Raw genomic sequence first — 18,050 nt, forward strand, 5'->3', positions numbered from 1 at the left:
CAAATGCTGCAGTTCTGAACAAGCACCAATATTGGGTTGGGATGACACCCATTATATAGTCAACTTTAGATGAATAAAGTGTCATCTAACCCATGTCTGTGATCCTCACGTGTGCTCTGTTGCCACAGAAATAAGGTAATGAAAGGACTGAAACAGATTCATTTCCCAGAAAGAATGCAGAGACACTGAGTAGTTCCAAGAAAGAGATAGCTGCATATCTCACTTATGCACATAAGCAACAGCGGGAAGAAGCAAAGGAGAGAAAGTGACAAAATATTTGTTGCATCATTGTGATGCAAATTCCATCCTTTTGGTGCACATCTCCCACATGAGTATGTAAGGGGTGGAGCTTACATTATGACATTGCAATCCATGTTTCTTTATTCTGACAAGATTGTGGCTTGCTCTGGATATCTCTGCTTGTGCACTAATGTTTTCTTAGTCCAAAAGAGGAATGTTTGCATGTACCCAATTAATACTTTCCTCTTGTCTAACATACATGCATTTGACCACAAAGGAGAGTCTCTGTAAATGTTGCCCAATAAGCAGAAAAAATGAATGAACACCTTTTCCGTAATTATTTTCAGTAATATATCAGGTAGCTCACATTTCCCCTCCCTGCAGTGATTGTTCAGATCAGCCTTGCAACTTAGATTGATTCCCCAAGTCTCCCCAAGTTGTTTGGCCTCAAATGGCTTGATCTGGCCCTCATAATGGATTTGCATTTTGCAAAGTTGAATGCTCCTGAGTCACGTAGGCTGAATAATTGGAATAACAATAGCTCTTATAGTACTTCAATGTATATTATCTAAACACAAATTCCTGAATGATATTTTCGTCAGCTGTTTTCGCTCATTGGGTTTTACTGTTACTATTCCAAATCTGATAGTTATAACTGCATTTACAATTCTAAAAAGTAACATGCATCGCCCAATTTAAGAGCCAACCCAGCTTTTCTTAACCTGCTGTCCAGATGCATTGAACTAAAACTTCCAGCCATGGTATCAGTTGATATACTGAGTGATCCTCAGGCTTCAAAAATGTTTAAGGGTTGCCCATGGCCACCAATAGTTTGCTTCCCTTTCAACCTCTTTTTTTTCTATTCATCTTTTCCTATTAAAAACAAAGACAGTATTGGATCTCCAATAATCTTATCTAGTGTCTTAAATTAGAAAAGTGAAGAAATTCTTCTTTACACTTGGCATAATTCGTTGAGATTTTTTTACTCGCCTCATTGAAACAGCTGAGTCCTTTGTATTGAAGAAATATGTTTTGCTGATGTTGATTTCGGAAACACCAACAGGGGGAAGAAGCCAGGGGATTTCAGTGCTTGCCCCCAATCACATTCCTCTTTCCAGCTACTGTTTGGCCTACCGAAAAAGAAAAAAAAATATTGCATCTGGGAAAGGCCAATATTAATCAAAGAAAGAATATGCAGAAAAAGAGTTTTCCTTCCCCTTTCCCACTGAACAAATTGCCTTCTTCCCCCAGTTGCACTTTAGTTTTAAAAAGAAGAAAAGCAAAGCAGAAGAGCCCCTTGCATAAGATATAGTTCAGCCTAAGCACTGAAAGCAAAAATCTATTTTTTAAATACTAATAGGAACATTGCTTAAGAAACAGCTTCAGTCTAAGCAGATTCAGCAGGAAGAACTGAGACAAGTGAAAAGAGCAGGAAGGAAAGAAATTTGGAAATGGAGTGAAGCAAAGGCCGGTCCTAATGCAGTTGCTACAGGACAGCAAGTAAACTTGGAGAACTCACGTGGGAGGTCTAATGAATAAAGCTGCAAGATGGGGAGTGGATGCTGCCTTGCCGAAGTAAGGAGCACAATACTGAGGAGAAGAGCCATATTTATTGCGACGATCGTTGGGTGACTGCTTTACAAGGAAGAGGGACCCTGAACAATGGAAAAGCAAAGGTTTTTATAGAAGTTGAGGGCTACAAGGTGGGAAATCATAGGGATCTGATTGACTGCTCAGTTTGGGGAAGTTAGGCATGTCCCTTGTCAGTGTACCTGGGGTGAGCTCTATCATTAGGCAAAATGGCCATTTCAGGAGGGCAGCAGAGCTGAGGCAGTTCATTGTTAAGGAGATTGAATATTGAGGTCATCAGCTGATAGAGGATGGGAGGTTGGGATTTCTCTATATTGCAGTTCCCTTGTAACAGTTGCCCTTGGACTGTACTGTGAGTTGGTGAGGAGTCTTCCGTTCTTTGGTTTAGATGGGATCGTGGTGGTGGTGGGGGCTTTGTCTGGGACAGGGAGGGTCAATTTGGGTCTAATGGGGTTAGGCAAAGAGAAGAACTGGGTTTGACCCTGGTCATATTTAAAAGACGGGGGGGAGGGGTACAGTCTCCATTTTGTTTGTTAGGTTTATTTTTTCCACTATAGGTGGTCCTTGCTTCACAACCACAATTGGGACTGGCAACTCAGTCGTTAAGTGAAGCAGTTGCTAAATGAAACCGTGACTGTGCTTATGATCTTACTTCAGCTTTCCTTTGTTTTACAAACCTGCGAAGACCATAAATGTGAGGATTGGTTGTAAAGTTAGTTTTTCATTACTGTTGTAACTGTGAATGGTTGCTAAACAAGGCAGTCGCTAAACAAGAACTACTGGGGAGACACCAGGAGGGCATCTGTGTTCTGCTCTTTTGTTCTGAGCTTCTGCCCTACATATTCAGAAGAAACGGGGTACAATACCTCACTGCACAGAAGGTGTGAGGAGGACTACAAGGGTGGGATGCTGTTGTTGCTGTTCCTGATATGCTGGTTTTCCAAATGCAAGGGATGCTTTGCACAAGGAACCATATAGTTAAACCCTAACTCTAAACCCTAACCCTTCCATTTTAAAGGGCTACAATCTCAGCAGGGCCTATAACACTATAGATCAGCAGTGAGGTCAGACAGTTAGAACTAAGTAGCTTTCTCTCTGTTCCATTCAATGACTTTGATTGTATGCTTTGTTCTGCCTATTAGAACAATCAGTTTTACATTAGATTAGTCAGTGTGGTATTCCTTCCTTCTCTGAATCACGAACCTAGTTTCTGGGATGTCCTCTTCAAAAACAGCATGCTGTTTCAGGCGTTTCCAGCTGTGCTGTCACTTCCCACTCAGCATGCATGTCTTTTGTGTCATTAATTTATCCCTGAGTTGACCTCCCTCAAAAAAGCAGTTGCATGGCTTCAGAGGGGCTTGTAGTTGCTAGAGCTGAATTAGAGCCATCTATTAAAATTAAATTATCCCAGCGGGCCATAGATTAGGAATAAGAGAGTCAAACACCCTGCTGGAGTTGTTCCCTTTAAGACCTTCATCCAATCACAGGGGAATTTTCAGTTCCTAACTGGGAGATCCCACCTGGACAATGGGCCAGAAGAATCTCAGTTTCCTTGTGGCCTGGGCATCTAAAAATGTTCTAGTCCAAAATGCACATGCACCTCTGTCTGTGCATGCATAAATTAAATATTTTGCAAGATTAGTGTCTTAAACACAACTTTTGGGGCCAAGGTATTCCAAATATTTCCTCTATGTGGCATAGAACTGTCCTAGATCAGGGCAGCAGATTCCTAATGCATCAGCGGTATTACAAATACCAGCCTGCGAATGAATTGCCAGTTTCTGGCCTCAGAAGGAAGAGCGCCAACCATTTCTGTACCCCTGGGCTTCTCTCTTGGCTGACAGAAGCAAGGATGCATTTTTGCAGAAAGGGTAGAATTCTACTACTGAGGATAAGCAAGGGGGGAAGAGATATTCATTACTATGGTAATGCTGTCATAGGAAGTGTTTTTGTTCCATTTGTATGGAATTAGGCTAGCACACAAACATTTATGATGCGCATGTGTTGTAGCATCTATTGTCTAATATGCCTATACCCGGTGAAGAGTTTTCACTTACAGTATAGTATATCCTTCATCCTCCCACTTAAGCATGCTGTCATGACCTCCTACCCATATGTATGTTTTTCCTTACATCCAGGTGACTTATTTATCAACTCAATGGAGCAACCAGTTAAATCATTTTCCTGGCACTATATTAATTAGTTAGGGGTGCATGGGGTGTCACCTCTGGTGGAGGGGCCTGCTGTACCCTTTCTAGGCCTGTTCTCCTTTGGTCCCCACCTGGTGCTCAGTTTAAATGCCGGATTAATTATTTTGTATTACAAAGCATTCTGGACACTGATTGTGCTGCCTTTAACTGCTTACTGACCTTCCCTTTCTCCCAAGCTGTGAGGTTAATTTTTATCTTTTCTGTTTTCTCATCTCCTCTTTAGTCTTTTGAAAGCCAGCATGTCTGTTATTTAAAAGGAATGGATATAGTTGAGCCTTCAGGACAAAGCTTGTGCACACTTTCCTCCTTTTGAAATCAGTGCAATTTTCCCAAGATCCTTCATGTTTCAGGAGAAAAAGCACTCCTAAGTTTAATGGAAACCACCTTTTTTCCCAAAGTGAGGCCTTTGTTCAAAGCCATTGCTCAATAAGTCAGCCAGTTGGCTGGTCACAAATTGAAACTTGCCCTCTGCACTTTCTGAATTTGTTGCTTCTCAGCAATGTGCATATTTACAAAATGATGTGCATCGGACAGTGCTATGCATTCAGGCTATGAAGTATTACCTAGGCTGTATGCATACACATAACAACTACGAATTGGGGGACTGTAGTATAGAGTAGATTAATGGGAATCACCAGAGCTGTGGGAAGTGGGAGGTAAGATTACTCAGTGACCTGATAGTGTTAAGCCATCAGCATTGATGATTACTGTTGCATGGATAAAACCACATGAAATGGCAGGATTTCTGTCTTGCAGGGATCCCATGCCTTTCCAAACTGGAAGACCATGAGGTCACGACAAGCCTTGTTCTCTTCATAGATGGAAAAGCCAGGTTGGCTCTCTGCTTCTTCTGTGTCTCTGGTTCTCCATTTCTGGGAGCTGGTAGGAGAGCAGTTGGGAGAACAGAATAACATCTTTCCTTTTCTTTCAAGCAGGATTTGAGGGATAGTGGATTTGTCAGAGACAGGTGGGTGTAAGAGAGCTGGGATGCAGCAAGAGGGAATCTTTGATTTCTGAATGAGCTTTGAGTCTGCAAGAAAGGAAAACCAAAGCTATGCAAGATATGGACTAGAGGCCTCCTGCTGGGGTCTGTCCCAGCTGTATTCTCTCTGACTTCCCTTCCCAAATATTTGCTGCTCCTCCCATCAACCTTTCTTTAACCTCCCTTTCTCATCTTTTTCCTCTTGCTTATCTCCCTACAGATGGCACTCCCTTGAGTGAGCTCTCCTGGTCCTCCTCTCTGGTGGTTGTGGCCGTTTCCTTCTCAGGACTCTTCACCTTCATCTTCCTCATGTTGGCCTGTCTGTGCTGCAAGAAAGGGGGCATTGGCTTCAAGGTAAGTTCGGGGGAGGTCCAAAGCTCTCTGGCTGCCAATGGTATAGCAGGACTGCAGTGCATAAGGGAGAGTCTTCTGCTGAGTCCATGACATTAACACAGCTTTTGCCATCCTGGTGGCTTCTGGATATATAACTGGGATTTCTAAAGTTTGTTGTCTAGTTAGTCTAAAGACCACCAAGCTGGGGAAGGGTACACCAACATGAGATATTGTTTGCAAGGAGAAGCAATGCTCAGTGTGAAGATAAGGCTGGAATCTGCTTTCACCATTAAGCTACTATGGGAGTAGGAGACAAGATTCCTGAAGAAGTGGCTTGGGCCACCCTGGAGTATAAAATACAGACAGAAAGTAAGGGTCAGAGAAATGACATGGTGCATCTGTGTGTCAGACATGAGAAGCACGAGTCAAGCAATCTCAGCAGCAAGGGTTGCAGCAGGAGGGCATTCAGTGGGGATGTTGTCTGGGACATCAGAGTAAAGCCTTGCGGCAGGGACTTGCTGAGAAGCAAGTCTCAGAGCACAACGGGGGATGGCTGTCTGGCAGTGTGATGAAAATAAAAAGGCCTAATGAGCCTTCGCAATCCAGAGGCAGAAGCAGATGAATGAGAACATAAGAAGCCATCTTATCCAGGTCAGATTCTTGCATGTCTAGGCATGATCAGCAGCATCCCTCATGGGTCTCAGGCAGAGAAAGGTCCTTCCCATGACCTGCTACTTCATCCTGCTTAGTGGAAGATGCTGAAGTGTACATGCCAAGACAGGGTTCCTAGTCTCTCCACAGAAGCATTGCGGGACAGAATGTTGTAGGGATGCAAGGTGCAATTTTCACTCTTTCTGAAATATTGTATAGAGGCTTAGGCCTGGCTTTGGGTTCCAAGAACATGGATATTGTACAGAAACATTCTTTTTACACATTGAACAGTTTGGCTTGGTATGCAGGTAACCTTCTAGTCCTGCTCTTGTGTGGTTTTAAAGGTCTCCTCCAGTATGGAGTGACTGGGAGCCCTTGTTCAGGAACAGTTTAGGAATTCAGTATGGAAAATAAGATCTTTGTCAACATCCTAGGGGTTGTGCTGTGCTGTGAGGTGCAAATAAGAGCCCTGGAAAAAATAAAGTGAAGAGGCATCAGTAGAGAAATGTAGAGAGGAGGAAAGCCTCAATAGGTACACTTGAAATAGTAAAGGTGTATTTTTGAGAGTGATAACTGGATCTAGTTCCATCAGGAGGTGACACTTCGTTTTCTGCCTGTGAGCTGTTTCAAGTGTTTCTCTTGAAGATGAAGGGCTTCAGAAGCAAGGGGCCCTCCTTCTGTTAGCCCTCTACACCTTCACAGAATGAGTTTATGTGCTCCATTGACTTTGTCTGGAGCTAGAGGAATTGTGCATGTTGTGTTACATATTTCTCAACAGAGAGACAAGAGCTTAATACTGTGAGCCAGGAGTAATTTTCTATCCTTTCTTATCTAAGTACTTGCCTTTTAGTCCTTAGGAAAGGCTTTATTTTAAGTTAAGTGAGGACTTATTTTAAGTTTAAAGATACAAGTACTTGTAACTTAAGTACTTCCCAATTCAGCAAGCATCTCCCAAGTGTGATTGGTTGCCATATGCTCTAGAGAGACCCAAAGGAAGTGGGCAGTGATGTGACTTCAGAGGCACAGAATGTGCTGGAAAGTGCTGTCCCCATTGCTGGCATTCTTGTGGAGGCTCTTGGCCAGCCATGGAGGAGGTGGGGTGTTCAGCATGGAGTGATAGACAGGTCTGTGGGCTCACAGCTTGTAGAGGTAGCCAGGTTCTGCAGTGGGAACAATGAAGCACTTCAGAATCCTCCTACACTGCCTATATAGAGGCATGAAAAAAGTTTGTGAGCAGCCTCTGTGCTTTCCTCTTGGAAATGCAGCAGCTCGAGGGCATCCAAGCTTAAGATGTTCACTGGGAATGCTCACCCTTTCCTACCTGATTGCTGGGGCAGCCTTCAGTGGGAAAAAGTTCATCCAGGTAATTAGAAAACCCTCCTGGTCTCACTCTGCAGGAGGACTGAATGAGAGTGAAGAAATCAAAGGCTTAGGCAGGGATGGGCACGTGGGTGGATGGATGATGGATGGGCCGGGTTGAAGGGGGTGCATTGAACTTTGCACGCAGTAGTGAAAGGAGCAGAGCACTAAGGGATGGTGCACGTATTAACACTCTTTCTCTGGGCACTCTTGCCTAGAGCTGGAGAAGCGAATCCCGGGAGAAGAGGCTGAGGATGGTTTTGAGGTGTCTGCCCTGCACGGGGCCCAGCACCGTGCCCAAACCAGCCTGTAATGTAGAACTGGGGAACCCTGGGCAGCCCTCCCCCTGCCCCCTGACCAAGGTGAGGCTGCTTCTCCCACAACCGTGCTTATGACTCTGTCTTTCCCTGGGGGAGGCAGGGGGGAGGGAGCAGAGCAGCCGCCGCTGACCACATATTAAAAATCGGGGGACCAACTTGGGATGACAGGAGTAGGCTACTAGGTGGGGCAATGGGTTGTTGCTCTGCATTTGGATCTCCTGAAGTTTGCCCACTTCCCCATGCAAAGGCGAGGCTGGGGTAGGGGCTGGAAGCAGCAGCCCTGGCTATGACCTGCCCCATGGACCTGCAGAGAGTCTGGGCAGGGGATGCTTTGTTTATTTTGCTTTTGCCCTATCTTTCAAACCTTTGTCTCCATCCATCGTTTTATGGAGCATCTTTTTTCTTTTGGAGAAAATTTGAAATTGGCTGTCATGAAATACATTAGAATCTATCACCCTGGGCTTCATCCTGAACCCTACACAGCATTCCCCCACATGCACAGATCTGTGGGTGGAAAGATTTTTTTAAAAAAGAAGAAGAAAAAAGAGTGACTGAGTGCACGGCTGTCTCTGTTACCCCCCAATTGTAATGGGGCATGTTTGTAGCTGGATGGGAAAGTGTGACTGTATCCTTTATGTGCCTCTATCGTGGTTTGCGTATATCCTCTGCTGCGGAGGTGGTTATCTGAAATGGAACCGTACAGATGGCAAACTCTTTGTGTGAATCAGCTCTCCACATGCCTCTCTTCTCTCCCCCAGGGGCAATAAAGATTGCAGTAGTGTTACTGAACTTGGCCCAAAGTGTGTGTGGGATCTGCTTCACACAAATGGCTTGCTACTACTGGAAGGTGTATGCTCTGCAATTCCATTTCAAGCAGCTCTATCCATGTAGTAGGACTGAATGATCTTTATGTGTGAAAGTATATGTCCATTGGGCTGTGTCCACTCCTTTCCCAGTCTGTTATGGGTATTCATTAAACCATATTATTTGGGAAAATAGGATAGTTACAGTGCTGTTAAACCAATCCATGTGGAGATTGGACATATACATGTGAGGTAGATTGATTTCTTCTCCCAAGTGTATAAGACAACTGGGCATGCACATAGATTCCTCCACTAGTGCTATATGGCAGTGAAGGGACATCTGGTACCTTTATTTCCCCATCAATGTGATTATTTACACATTTGTTATATGTGCGAAAGAATGGATGTGAAATCTTTGCACCCCTTCATGTGTATTTAGGAACATAGTAAATTGCCTTGTATTGAATTGGCTCATTGATCCATCTGGTTTGGGATTTAGTAAATATTTTGGGCCTTTGGATAAAGGGTCATTCCCAGCCCTTCCTGCAGATAGCAAGCATTGAGTCAGGGGCTCCTTGCATGCAAGACTTGTGCTCTGTCACTGAGCTACGGTCCTTTTCTTATTTATGTATTGCTACGGAATATCTACGAAAGGTCATCTGTGTGTGAGAACATAACTGCTGGTGGTAGTGAGGATGATATTTCAAAGCAGCCTTCATCAGTCCAATGGCTGCCTGATGTTTGTTCTGCAACCTCCTAGTTCCCAGTTATTATAGAAATAACTGGGATTTTTAGGGATTGTGGTCCAACGCAACTGGAGGGCAGCAGGTTGGGGAAGGCTGCTTGAATGAGTCATAGTTGCTTTGCATGCATTATTGCCATAATCCTTCCAATGAGAGGAGGATTATGTGTCTAGAGATGACCAAATGCATGTCTCAGCCCTTCTCCTCTCCACATGCATAACATTGGTCCCCTGCCCCATGCTAGACTTTTTTTTTCTCCTTATCCTTCTTGCCCCAGGAATTCAGTAATGCTGACGGGGAAGAATATCCTAGTGAATTCTCAGCCCAAGGCTCACCAGCCACACAGAATGGCCCTGAAGTTTACATTTTGCCTCTCACCGAAGTATCTTTGCCAATGTCTAGGCAACCTGGGCGCTCAGGTAAGCTAGTGAAGCCTCTGTATTAAGGCTTACTTCATTAAACATTCTTTCTGTGGATACTTGCAGCAGTAATTTGCATGCTCAGAATGTACAGCAGCATTGTCCAATTTCTGCTATCCAGATGTGTAGGACTACAATTCCCAGGGTTCCAGAATTCCTGGCCAGCATGTCTAGCAAGTCCCACAAATCTGGAGGGCCCCATCTTGGAGAGAAGTAACACCTGGATGGCATCTGCTTGGAAAAGGGAAACAGTAGAACCTTGAATTCTTCTGCTGCTGTCTTGGAATTATCACCTAGATTTTGTGCTCCTGATAAGGAACAAGGAGTCCAATTTCTCACAAGTATCAGAAGAAATCTTCCTTTTAATTATTGTTATTGTACTGTAATGGGCTGTGAGAATAACCCTGAGGAAGAGGAGGAAGTGGACGTATAACTAACCAATTTACAAAATGCAATGATGTCAGCTCTTTGAGGCAGACCAAACTTGAACGCCAAAGTCATGAATACTAAAACTGCTTTATTACAGGGTCACAGTAACAGAATCTTGCAACTCTGAATGTCCCTCCCCCCTCCCTGCATTTATCCTAAAGAGAAGAAAGGAGGGTCCAGTCTCAGATGCTTTCTCAAATACCATTCCTGCTTTGGGCTCAGATTTCTCTTATCTGACCAGTGCCTCAGTTGTGGCTGTTCTCTTTTGCAAGGTTATTCTCACAGCCCATTACATATACAAATTCAAGTTGATTAAAAAGTGGGAGGGCAGCATTTTTGCACCCAAATCAGCACAGTGCTCTTTAGGACTTTGAATACTAATATAATTTTAAAGATGTAAGCTTTTGTAGTGTAGAGTCCACTTCACCAAGTGCTTATTTCACAATAAATGTCTTAGACTTTAAAGTGGTATAGGACTCTGTTTTTTCTTCTGCCAAAGAAGAAAGTTATTATAGGCACAGGCATAGTTATCACACTGCACATTCTTAAAACGTTCCTTCAGTAATGTTACATAAATATCCTTTTATAGAAAAAGCTGGCATCAGAAGGTAGGGTGGAGGGGGAACACAGTAGTAATGGCACTAAGGTTTTAGCTACACTGAACTGTTAAGAGCAGCATACAAATACCCCAAATAAATAGACAAATGTGTCATTCTGCTGCTGTATAGAATGAACCAGACTGTCTGAACTTAACACCCTCCAGATGTATGGGGACCAAACTCACAGAGTTCTCAGAGGTTGGCTGGACATTCTGGGAATGTAACTCAGACACTTTTAGAGGGCACAATCTTGTTGAGAATTTTTTATTTATTTATTTTTTTGGTGCCTTCAAGCCAATCTCAACTCCTGGCAACTCCTAAAGACAGTAAAAATGCTTAGAATATCTGTGTTGCTAAGGAGAGTAGAACAGAGCAAAAGAGACAATAAGAATATCCCTACCTATCTTTGGTAGGTTTAACTCTAGTTTTAACATATAATCAGGATAGTTTCTGCTCAATATTCTTAATAGTTTCAATACATATAAAATATTACGGATTACATTCTATCATATGAAGTAAATAAGCTGTCATTCCTTCTCATGTGCTCTATTCATCACCCAAGGCCTTGCTCTGAGTATCTGTTATTTATTTATTTTTGGTTTTTGGTAGTGGTTTTTCTACCTTGTAAAACACAGATTTGGTTTTGATCTCACAAACACCAGTGCTTTAGGTGTCCACTTAAAAGCCTCTTTTTTAATGAAAGCCTTTTGTTGACAAAATACCCTTTAATGCCATCATGCTCATTTTGTTGTGTGGTCAGTTTTGAATTACCATGATAGTACGTACTTTTTTCAGCGTTCTGGTTTTTATTTTAATACTTCATTGCTATAAGCTATGGGGATGAAATAATACAGCCTTCAGTCAGAAAGCTCTCCAGATGTGTGGATTTTGATTCTCAGAATCTCGTGGCCTGCATGACCATGACCAAAAATCTTGAAAGCTGAAGTCCACTACATCTGGAGTTGGTGAAGGCTGGCATAGTGAGATGGAAGCTCTTGAGTTACCTAGAACATTCCACCAGAATATCAGGTGTTCTGTGTAAAATGAAAGATTTCTCCTTTTACCATGAAATATTGCTTGATCCATTTTATATAATTCCTCAGCCTCAATTTTATAACTCTTAATTCAGTAGACGGAATTATAGCTAATGTAGGAGGAGTTGCCTGTAATGAACCAACCTTCTAAAGTGAGACTATATTAGGCTCATAAGGGTATGTATCCAAGATTCTTGGTTTATAGTATTCTCCAAAGACCCTGTTGTGCACTGAGGCTGCTTAGATGTCTTCTGTCCTTTTTGCCTCAGCTGTCTTTTATATATTGCACTTTGGACTTTGTATCCTCCATCCCACCTTTGTCAAGAGAATGGATGAGTTGGCTGTGTTCCCCACAACCCACTTGCAGCTGCTTGATAGAGAATGTGTTGAGGTGGATCAAATCCTCATCTAATCATGGAGTTTGGTTCCTGTATGCCCACCTCTGTCCTGTGAGGTCAATGCTTTGTTGCCATTGGAAGTAGTCAAGAAGAAAAGGATGTTTGTCTATCTGTTTTTTCTCTGGGAATTTGCTTGGAGCACCTAATGGGTTGTCTCTTGGGTCCCATTCCTCTATATGTTAGTCATGCTTTGTCACACATCTTCTCACATCTAAGAATGTATTTGCTGTCTAAGTTGCATATTTCCATGAATGAGCTGAGGTGAAAGCCATGTATTCCTCCTTCCCCACCTTCCACTTCAAAATATTGTGGATTGCCCCTAAAGAAAGAGACTCCAAATCTTGCTCTAATCATTTTGGTGCCAGAGTGCCAGGTATAAACAGAAAAGCTAGTGGTGGTTGACTTTTTTTTAATAAGTGCTTGTTGCTCACTTTTTGGGTGCTAGAACTTTGTACCAATGCATATTTGTGTTAATATTCCAATCTCCCCATCTCTCCTAGTACCTTCCAGATTATTCTGGTTTCTCACATAAGTATGCTATAGTATGAGTTGCCAATGCCACCTTGTGGGCTCACAGTGGCAGGGCATTCTGATTAAGGGGACATGGGAATTTGTAGGGCACCTTCCCTAGGTTACATATACTGTACCTGGAGGCATACAGACCGAGCAGCCAGCTCCCTCCATTAGCTAGCTGGGAAGCAAGTAAGGCAAGAAATAACGGAACAGGCTTCCATATAGGGCATCTGACCTTAATCTTTTCACCTCAGCAGAGGCTGCTGCTTGTCCTGCCTGAAGGTTTGCTCTCCCCCACTACATCAGAGACAAAAGGCTTTTTGATCCCAGATCCCACGGGCCCTGCATTCCTTCCCATGTGAAGCAACTGAGGAATCCGAGGCTTGTTCTACTGGGTAGGATGGAGAGGGGATGGGCCCATTAACCATGCGATAGCTCCGCTCTGCTCTGCCCACACGGTTTAGCCCAGCAGAGCATTGTGTGATCCGAATGGACTCCATAAAGAATGGATCCAATGTTTAGCTGTAGCCACCACTGCTGAAGACAACAATAAAGCCTTTGCTTCTCGTGTGATGGGAACAGTGGTGTCTGGCACTGAGGGAATGAAGGGTGGCATTGCTGCATTTGGGACATGGGAGAGCCCAATTGAGTGGACCCTGAACAGCTGCTTTTTAATGCCTGGAAGCTTGGGAAGACATCTGACTGTAGCAGAAGGCTCCTTGTTTCTTCCTGTGCTTGGGAAAAAACCTTCAGCCCCAGCTTGATTCTGTCAATGTAGCAAAGACCTGCAACAAACTTGGTTCCAGGAGTTGAGATCTCCACTTTTCTCTGAGGATTTTCCTGTATCTGGACCTGCATGTGGCTGTTGCCCCAGGCCTCTTCTTCTGCAGAAAGCTAGAATGAGACAGCATGGGGTCAAGCTGGCACAGCAACCGACTGATCAGAAAGAGGGTGCAGAAATTCAGGCTGCTCTATGTGTTCCTCCACAGTGCAGTTGCTCAAATCCACTGACCTGGGACGCCACAGTCTGCTGTACCTCAAAGAAATTGGCCATGGATGGTTTGGCAAGGTAAGCTGGGCTGATCCCCAATCTGCAATTAACACAGCTGGGGTGGAAGGATGGGAAGGAAGAGAGGACAAAAAGAAAGAGCCAATGCCAAATGGAGTGAAACTAGTAAGTTGAAAGAATAGAGTATATTTGATTCCTAGGCATTACTGCTGTCCCTTTGAGTACTGCTTTTGAGCCTTTAGTAGCAGAGGAGTGAGTCTCTGGAACAATCTATATTAATTTACAGGTTACGAATGGAAATGTTAATTCTGACATTAGACCCCCAGAAAGTGCAAGTGAGCAATTTTGTCATTGTTCAACTCAGTGTAGGGAAATTGCCAGAAGAGGAGAGGCACAGAGTTCAAAAGTAAGGATAATTCTGTAAGTAATAAGTTAGATCTGGCACTTCCCACAGAGACAATACAGTATCATTGATCTTTCCTGTATTTACTTCTATTGCCTCCTGTTTGGGATTTTATAGAAAGTTTGCCTGGTTTACCATCAAATTGCCTCAGAAAGCCAGCTGAAGAACTGGTAGTAGAGTGACATTAAGACTCTGGAGCCTAAGAGCAGGGTAAACAAGTATGTGTACACAAGGAGGTGGAGTGTAGGACATGGAAACCGAATGCCTCTTTTATGGTGCATTATAATCTGCAAACTCCTTGACAGCTAGACAGTGGAATAAATATTACAAAATAAATATATGAATTAACTTGTTATGTGCTACATAAAGACATAGGCCCAGTGTATAAAGATAATTCATACTAGTTTGTCTTGAATTACTGAAGGGCTGAGTGGACTTGTCCTTTTGCAGAAGGTTTGGGTTGTGATTGCTGGTGGAACATTAATAGTCACAGACTGGCAAACTGTTGGTCAAAACATTGGCTTGGCCCTGTGGATGGATAATGGCACTTATCCATGAAAGTTTCCCAGAATTGTTTAAGGATGGCCATAAATAAAAAACTGAGGATGAGAAGGGTTAGCAAATGTCTTATTCTTGCTGGATTATCAAGTTGCAGTAAGTTTTGAGGTGGAGCTCAGGTGGTTACTTAAGAGGTTACTCATCCAGCACTTTAATATGACAACTGTCATGGCTCTGCCTAGCTCATAAAATGATTATCTTCCTAAATCAGAAGTGCAGCATCCCAGGCCAAAGTGACTGTATATCTCTCTCTTTCCTTTTAGGTGTTCCTCGGTGAGGTAAATGCAGGGCTGAGCAGCACTCAAGTGGTGGTGAAAGAACTCAAGGCCAGTGCCAGCGTGCAGGATCAGATGCAGTTCTTGGAAGAGGCACAACCTTACAGGTAGGTTCTCTTACGCCTTTCAGTAGCAGGCAACAGGCAGTCTATTGTTGTTTCCTTAGCATTCAGAAAAAGTTTCTGTGGAGCTGTACCTGTGAGCCTGCTAGAATTGTTCTTTTATTTGTGGCCATTACAGTTCCAGCCAGCACTTGTATATGAGATATGGAACATAAGGCTCATTTGAATGGAGACTGTCAGCTTTCCCACACTGACAGAACAGTGGGTGGATCTTAAGAGATGGTGATGGAAATATCTCTAGATCAAAGCATCAGCATCAAGAAGCAGCTTTAGAACTGTCTGTAATTAGGTCTGACATTGACAAAGAAGTAAAGGAGAGGCTGCTGAACTTCAGAGCTTTCTAAATACAGTACTCACTCCCCTCTTAAAATAAAATGTAAATGTTAAGTTTAAAAAATTAAATGACTCAAATAACATAAGATTTTTATATTATCTTGAGAACTGGAAAATTCCAGCTTTCTTACCCAGTATATTATGAAACCTCAATTAAGATTATCAAAATCTTGCAAGGCTTGAGGACCCCCAAAATTTGGATCCTTTGTGGTGTCTACCCCACCCCCCAATAAATGAGATTGCGAAGTTATGAGAGGATTTACATGCCTGTAATCCTTAAAAGAAAGCTAGAGATAAAATTAAAAATAAAGATGCCCTTGGGTTGAACTTCACTTCTGGTGATGGCATCCGGGATGTTTTTATGACAGCTTTACAAAAAGTGGTTTGTGGTTGTTTTCCTTCAGGATGGTTCTTTCAACTTGCTAGTCAAATCTACAGGTGCTTCCCAATCTAAGTACTAACCAGGGCTGGTCCTGTTTAGCTTCTGAGATGTCAAGGTTGCTTACTCTATATTACATGTTCTCTCCCAGTATGGATCCTGCAGTAGCAAAGAAGTCTCCTGTTGGATCCAGAGAGACTGACCAAGATGCACAGAAGGGGAGGGACAGTGCTGGAGAAGCAATGAATTACTTTACTGACTCATGAACAAACAGTCCTTATTGTTCATGGAGTAGCTGGCACAGCTTGGGACCCATTTATTCGGTTCCAGTTCATGGTTATGTCATAGGAGTCCTTCCCTGTCCCCATATAAACTGTTGTGAAAGCTGCTTGAAAGCATAAAGAGAAAAGAAGTACCTTCAAACAAAGTCCTTTTTCAGCTAACTTAGCTGAGGTGTCACCTGTAAGCCTAGTATACTGCCTCTTAGCTCTTATGGTTCTGCTCCTTGCTTTCTATTGATCCTTAGCCGCTCCTCCATTGCTTTAGTTTCTGAGCCCTTTAATTTCTCTCGCTCTGTAATGCTGATGCACCTCAACCCGTCATGAGCCAAATCCCCCACCAGGTCTGCAAATTTTCCCAAGCCTTCCCTTATTTGGCTCTGGACTCTGCCACTTGCTTGCTTCCTTCCAGTCTCATTTGTTCCTCTTACCCCTGCTGCACAGGGCACTCCAGCATACCAACCTCCTGCAGTGCCTGGCTCAGTGTGCGGAGGTGACCCCCTATCTGCTGGTGATGGAATTTTGTCCACTGGTAAGTCCTTAATGGAGGGCAAGAAAATGACAAAACTGTGGTCAGTTAAAGAGCTGTTCCTTTTGTCTTGTCTCCTGATTCTTGCTTTTCATTCTTTCTGCATTGACTACTTTTATCTGTTAACAATGGGTGAAGAGATATCCCTTTTACCTATGGGGCTGAAATAAGGGACTTTCTTTTGTCTCCCCAGATACACGGAATTCCAGTATGGTCAATAACTGGCTAGGAATTCTTGATCATCCACACATCTTGAGGGCCCAAATCTGAACCCACATGGTCTCATCCTTTGACCACATTGCAGAGATGTATTTTTTTCTCTTATTCTTCTTCGACCGCTCACACCTTACAGAGAGATCTTTAGGCAGTTATAGTTGTGGGTAATGCTATTGTTACTGCCACCCCGAGAGGGTGTCCTTATTTTTTTTAAATAACTTTATTAAATTTTGAAAAGCAGAAAGATAAAAACTAACAAGAACTAATAATCAAGAAAGAGGAAAGAAGAAAAGAAAGAATAAAGAGAAAGAAAGAAAAGGTACAGAAAAAGAAAAGGAAATAGAAATATTAATACAAAAAAAGAATGACTTCTGACTTCTTTTACAGCAGATATAAGTAAAGCATATATTAAACTCTTACCCTAAGATTTCAACTTAATATCCCTTTTTTCTATAATCTATTAATTTTACTAATTGTCAAATCCATATATCATAATTTCAATTTTTTCTGTTTCCTGCAAGAAGTCCAAAAGTGGCTTCCAATTAGCATTAAAATTAGCCAATACAGTGGTACCTCGGGTCACGAACGCTTCTGTTCACGACCAATTTGGGTCACGAACAGCTCCATTCGCAAAATTTTGCTTCCGTTCGTGAACGCCGGATCGGGTGACGAACAGGATCCGTGGCCATTTTCCTTCCCATGACACGTGGTCGTGGCTTTCTGTAGGGAGGGGGACTCTCCCTCCAAGCAATAACCGCCTCCCCACCCGCCTTCCTGTCCTCCACGCCAGAAGTCGCGTTGAGCAAGGTTAGCGTTCTTTCTCTTCGTACTGTATTTTGTTTCATATTTTTGCAGTTTTTTAAAAAAAATACATATGGTTCAGAACGGATTAACCGTAATTACATTGAACCTTATGGGAAAATTTGACTCGGGACGCGACCAAAAACGGGTCGCGACCAAATTCACAGGGGTCAGAATGGATTAACCGTATTTACATTGAACCTTATGGGAAAATTTGATTCGGGTCGCGATCAATTCGGGTTGCGACCAGAGTCACAGAACGAATTAAGTCCGTGAACCGGGCTACCACTGTATCTTTTCTCTAATCAAAGCTGTCAGTTTTGCCATCTTGGCTAGCTCCATCAACTTTGCAGTCCATTCTTCAATCATAGGTAATATCGAGTCTTTCTATCTTTCAGCATATTAAAGTCTCGCTGCAGTTATCATATATAAAAACGAAGGTCCATAACATTTTTGCCATTGTTTATCCATCAGCCCCAAAAGAAATGTCTCTGGTTTCGATTGTATATTAATCTTCAAAATCT

General features: G+C 42.9%; 1 protein-coding gene across 1 annotated transcript in view; it reads left to right on the plus strand.

Moving 5' to 3' along the window:
* The first annotated feature begins 9,512 nt into the window (after nt 1-9,512).
* Nucleotides 9,513-18,050, plus strand: part of LMTK1 (lemur tail kinase 1) — a 34,512-nt gene continuing 25,974 nt past the window's right edge. The window contains exons 1-4 of the mRNA XM_025166398.2: nt 9,513-9,650; nt 13,613-13,692; nt 14,857-14,975; nt 16,425-16,512. Coding sequence (XP_025022166.2) covers nt 9,626-9,650; nt 13,613-13,692; nt 14,857-14,975; nt 16,425-16,512 — 312 coding nt within the window. The 5' untranslated portion in view covers nt 9,513-9,625. The remainder of the gene's footprint in view (nt 9,651-13,612; nt 13,693-14,856; nt 14,976-16,424; nt 16,513-18,050) is intronic.

Source organism: Python bivittatus, unplaced genomic scaffold (assembly GCF_059951505.1).
Source record: "Python bivittatus isolate LINGU-HERP-01145 unplaced genomic scaffold, Pbiv_v1 ctg000220_np1212, whole genome shotgun sequence".
Lineage (NCBI taxonomy): Eukaryota > Metazoa > Chordata > Lepidosauria > Squamata > Pythonidae > Python > Python bivittatus.